Source organism: Montipora foliosa, chromosome 13 (genome assembly GCF_036669935.1).
Source record: "Montipora foliosa isolate CH-2021 chromosome 13, ASM3666993v2, whole genome shotgun sequence".
In the NCBI taxonomy this organism is placed as follows: domain Eukaryota; kingdom Metazoa; phylum Cnidaria; class Anthozoa; order Scleractinia; family Acroporidae; genus Montipora; species Montipora foliosa.
In genome coordinates this window covers 6,255,375-6,259,417 of record NC_090881.1, presented here as the reverse complement: position 1 = coordinate 6,259,417, position 4,043 = coordinate 6,255,375, and the positions used below count along the sequence as shown (strand labels likewise).

At 38.8% G+C, this 4,043-nt stretch overlaps 1 protein-coding gene across 1 annotated transcript in view; it reads right to left on the bottom strand.

Annotated features, from left to right (window-relative positions):
• LOC137982471 (microfibril-associated glycoprotein 4-like) overlaps window positions 1-2,204 on the bottom strand; it is a 7,072-nt gene extending 4,868 nt beyond the window's left edge. Inside the window, exons 1-3 of the mRNA XM_068829566.1 lie at window positions 1,846-2,204; window positions 1,483-1,597; window positions 668-1,079 (exon numbers count right to left, since the gene is read on the bottom strand). Coding sequence (XP_068685667.1) covers window positions 668-1,079; window positions 1,483-1,597; window positions 1,846-2,163 — 845 coding nt within the window. The 5' untranslated portion in view covers window positions 2,164-2,204. The remainder of the gene's footprint in view (window positions 1-667; window positions 1,080-1,482; window positions 1,598-1,845) is intronic.
• Between the last annotated feature and the right edge of the window lie 1,839 nt (window positions 2,205-4,043).

Here is a 4,043-nt window from a genome sequence, read left to right as displayed (position 1 = left end):
GGTTTATGCAACAAGAGTCCTGTACAGTCTACCAAGACTAACTTGTTATGTTAATATGCATCTGTTTCCAGGAGATGAGGATAGTTTTAAGTCCGGTAAATCATAGCAAAGAAAGACAGACACTGACCGATAAGGAGTCTTGCAAACTAAGGGCGTGTTCGATTGATCCTATTCCGGAATAAGAATACGTGGAGATGGATAGATAGTTTATTAGTTAAAAACATTGCAGCCTATCGACTGAATTACGTTTAACTTACAAGGAAAAATATACCTTAGGAATAATTTAAGAATTTTTTTTTAACTTTTAAAATTTTTTTTTGGAGTGATCATTTAAAACGGTATGTTTGACATTTTGAAGCAACAAGGACAATAAAGATATGTTTAAAATAGCTTTTTGACTGTGTTTCACAATTTTAATGTGAATGTCCGTAAAAAGGAAGGATTTCTAACTTCTATTTCATGTATTCCTATTCCGGAGTACGGTCAATTGGACGCACCCTAAGACAAAACTCCAACTAGGACTCGAAGTTATGCCTTTCCGTACCATTTCTGATGCTACGACTCCAGGGAGCTCAAATATCACTTTGTTCAGTGGCTAACGGTAAATTTTAAAGATACCCCAACTTGCCCAGGGTAGGTAATAGTGCAAGAATTGTTGGTTTCTTACTTGTGGAGTGTCAATGAGTCGCCCGCTGTGCCATTGTATCCACCAATCCAAAGCCGATATTTATCTGCACTATCAGCCACTTTAAAAAGCGAATATTCGGCGAATTTAATGTTTCCATCAAAATCTTCCAAGTCAACTCTCAATGTCATGTTACCAGCGGCCGATATGCGATGAAGTTTGTCATTCCCGAGCCAAAACTCGCCGTTCAGTTTTCCAAATCCAAATTTGTACTCTGCCCATCCTCGATAGAAATTAACAGAGCCATCCACCCGTCTCTGAAAAACGGTCCAGCCCCCTCCGTCCGTGGTCATGTCACACCTCACCGTCATTGGGTTAATGCCATCGGGGTTGATGTTGTACACGCCACTGGAATTAATCCCGGTATGAAGAAGGTGAAAGCAGCTCTTCGGTTCTAAAATGAAAGTCATGATACATATTCAGGACACGTTGAAAGAGAATACCGTACTCAGCTAATAAAAGCAGAAAGTATCAGTTAAAAAAGACTTTGTTAGATGTAATCATTCCTATTTATAGATCTGTATAAGTTGTAATGCTAAGTGGGAAGTTCTCACCACCACGTAAATCAGAATCGAAGTAAGAAGTGTGAAGCAATCCGTTCGAGCGAAGAAACCACTGACAACGCTAAAAGAAGAGCATTATGATTAATTTCAAGGAGCTAAGTTTCCTATATCCTTCCAAAACAATTTCCAGTATTAACTGGCGCACTGCATCTTAATTCATATAATCGCAATCAAATTGTTTTAAGCTCTTAGATCTCTTTAGTCTTACAACTAGAGTTGTAAGAAGGACCTTACCACACGGTATCCCTGTGTATCCAGGGCTGCATTTGCATTTCCAGTTTTCTCCGCCATAGCTTGGGATGCAAATACCTTTGTAGCCACAGGGGGAGTTTTCCGTTTCACAGTCACTCTGTTTTTGCAAAAAGAGAACACGAAAAGCACTGAGTCTCTTTATGTGTCCCGCATGGATTTGAAAGGTCAATCTCTTAAAAATTGCCCAATCTATAAAGAAACTTCGCTATGCGTCTGCGTGATTAACTCGTTGACATGATAGTAACTTTACCACCTACACGAAATTTAAGACATCACCTTGCAAGTGTCAGCTTCTTTTCAAGCCAATTTAAAAGCAATTCTAAACTTTCAGGATTGATTACTTACCTGTAAGCCTTTGTACAGCCACTTCTCGTCTTCTGTAAAATTAACATGACTTGTAAATCGCTCAGAGTTGCTTAACTCACAGATGAAGTTGCCTGTTTCGTTTGTGGTGCCGAAGTTGTAAGACAAACAACGCGTATCTTTGACACACTCTATTTGACAAAAGACCTCAGAATCCACTGACATTATTCGAAAAACGCTGCCATTGAGTTTTTTCCCAATTAGAGCTTTAGCAAAGTTAACGCCTTCAAAGTCTGGATCAACGATGCGAGTGATGGAGTAGGCAACACTGCCGTAGAACAACAACAAGCAAAGACGCATCTTTAGTGTTACAAGGAGAGAAACGACTAGAGGTCAGGTGAGTTCTGTATTTTCTATCTTGCTAAAATTTTTAATATTCATGACATCTTATAAAGGGGCCGACGAAGTCACTTGTCAAACGGTGCGAGATGTCTGCTGTTTTAATTATAGTTTTCTTTGGTGTAGGTTACAGAGCTACTGTATGAGCACCAACACAACAGTATTCGATTTTTCTTTACGATGCGTTGGCTGCTTACTGCTTTTCAATGACCAGCTAACAGCATCAACAAAATTGAATATTGTAGCTGTTTTGTCAACGGCCAGGTGTTAATGCATAATTCATTTGGCGTTTTAACATGATTGCGAAACAATCATTGTAGGCCAGTCCCGTTTGGATAAAAAGAAAAAAAAAACAGGAAAAGTGATTCAAATTGCTACCAAAAAAGGTTTGATTCTATTAAATGAAATGAAATGATTTTCTAATAAACTGGAGAATGATTTGTCTCTAATACCGCTGCTATTTCTGAGTGCGTGAGAAGCTCCAGCATTATGGTTAAGGGTGCTTGTTGACATACGCCATTCAAGCTGTTGCTTAGACTACCACTGCTGCTGGACTTATGCATTGGTCGTTATCACCCTGCCTAATAAATTGCCTAATAAATTGGAGGATGATTTTGTTACTAATACCGCTGCGATATCTGAGTACGAGAGAGGCTCCAGCACCCGCAGCTGATTATTATGGTTAAGTGTGCTTATTGCCCGATATGCCCTTCAAATTGAACGAAATGATATATGAAATGAATCATTTATTCATACTGTTGCTTATTAGATCAACACTACCGCTGGGTTTATGCTTTGGACGTTATCTTTCACTTATCACCTTCCTTGTTTAAAGTATTTTAAAGACATTCTTAGCACTTTTGGGTCTTTAAGTGTGCCTTGAACGCACCGAAAGAATAAAAGCTCAAGAATATTGCGATTTTTTACGAATGACAGTTTGAAAAGTTATGAGATTGTGGCTAATTATCTTTGACACCGGCTGACTAGTAACATTACGCCTTTTTCAATCAATTCTTAAAACGTTTTTCAACCCTCTGAAGTAACAATTAGTATCTACTCATTTTGAGGGTGGAGTTCCCCATCCAGAGTGATTACTAAAACAACACTTCCTCGGTCTATAATATTCCTCCATAAAGGAAACGTCCGCTCTGAGAACAAAGTCATTGTTCAAAGGCACCTGCAGATTTTGGTATCACATTTTGTTGACAGAAAGAGCAAACTTATTGCAACGTTAATTAAAATAAGAAGAGTATGTAATCATCCTTAGATGAAACTGTTTTTACGCAACACAAGTGATTGAGTGACAAAGGATGTTTTAGAGTTGTCATTTTTTTCTTAAATATGCAATTCCAAGATAAAATGAACACTTGGAAAATAAAAAAAATAGAGATTCAAAGTAAGGTGCTACACATAACATTCTAAGATATAGTTAAACGCACGCACACACAACTAAAGCAGCTCGCAGGGCTCATTAAAGGGAGGTGGCGGACTGCAGAAATCGTTAAAAGGGTTGCAACTATGGCAGCGACCACACCAAACTGAGGCTTTTCGGTGGCAACCACTGCTAAGGGCTGAGCCGTTCTGATTTGAAGTTGTTCTTAACCTTTTCACAACAGAGGGATGTTTTGCATGAAGCATGCGTGTGACTAGAGACCATGAAAGTGGATGATCGCTAACATTAAAATAGGGAACTTAAGCAACGACGACGGCGACGGCAACGTGAACGACATCTCAAAATACAAAGTCGTGTTTGGTAGTCACTTCGTGGTTATTTGAACCTTTTAATATGACAAGGGTGTGATGGTCAGAATGGCGCTTAATTTAGGAGAGAAAATAAAATA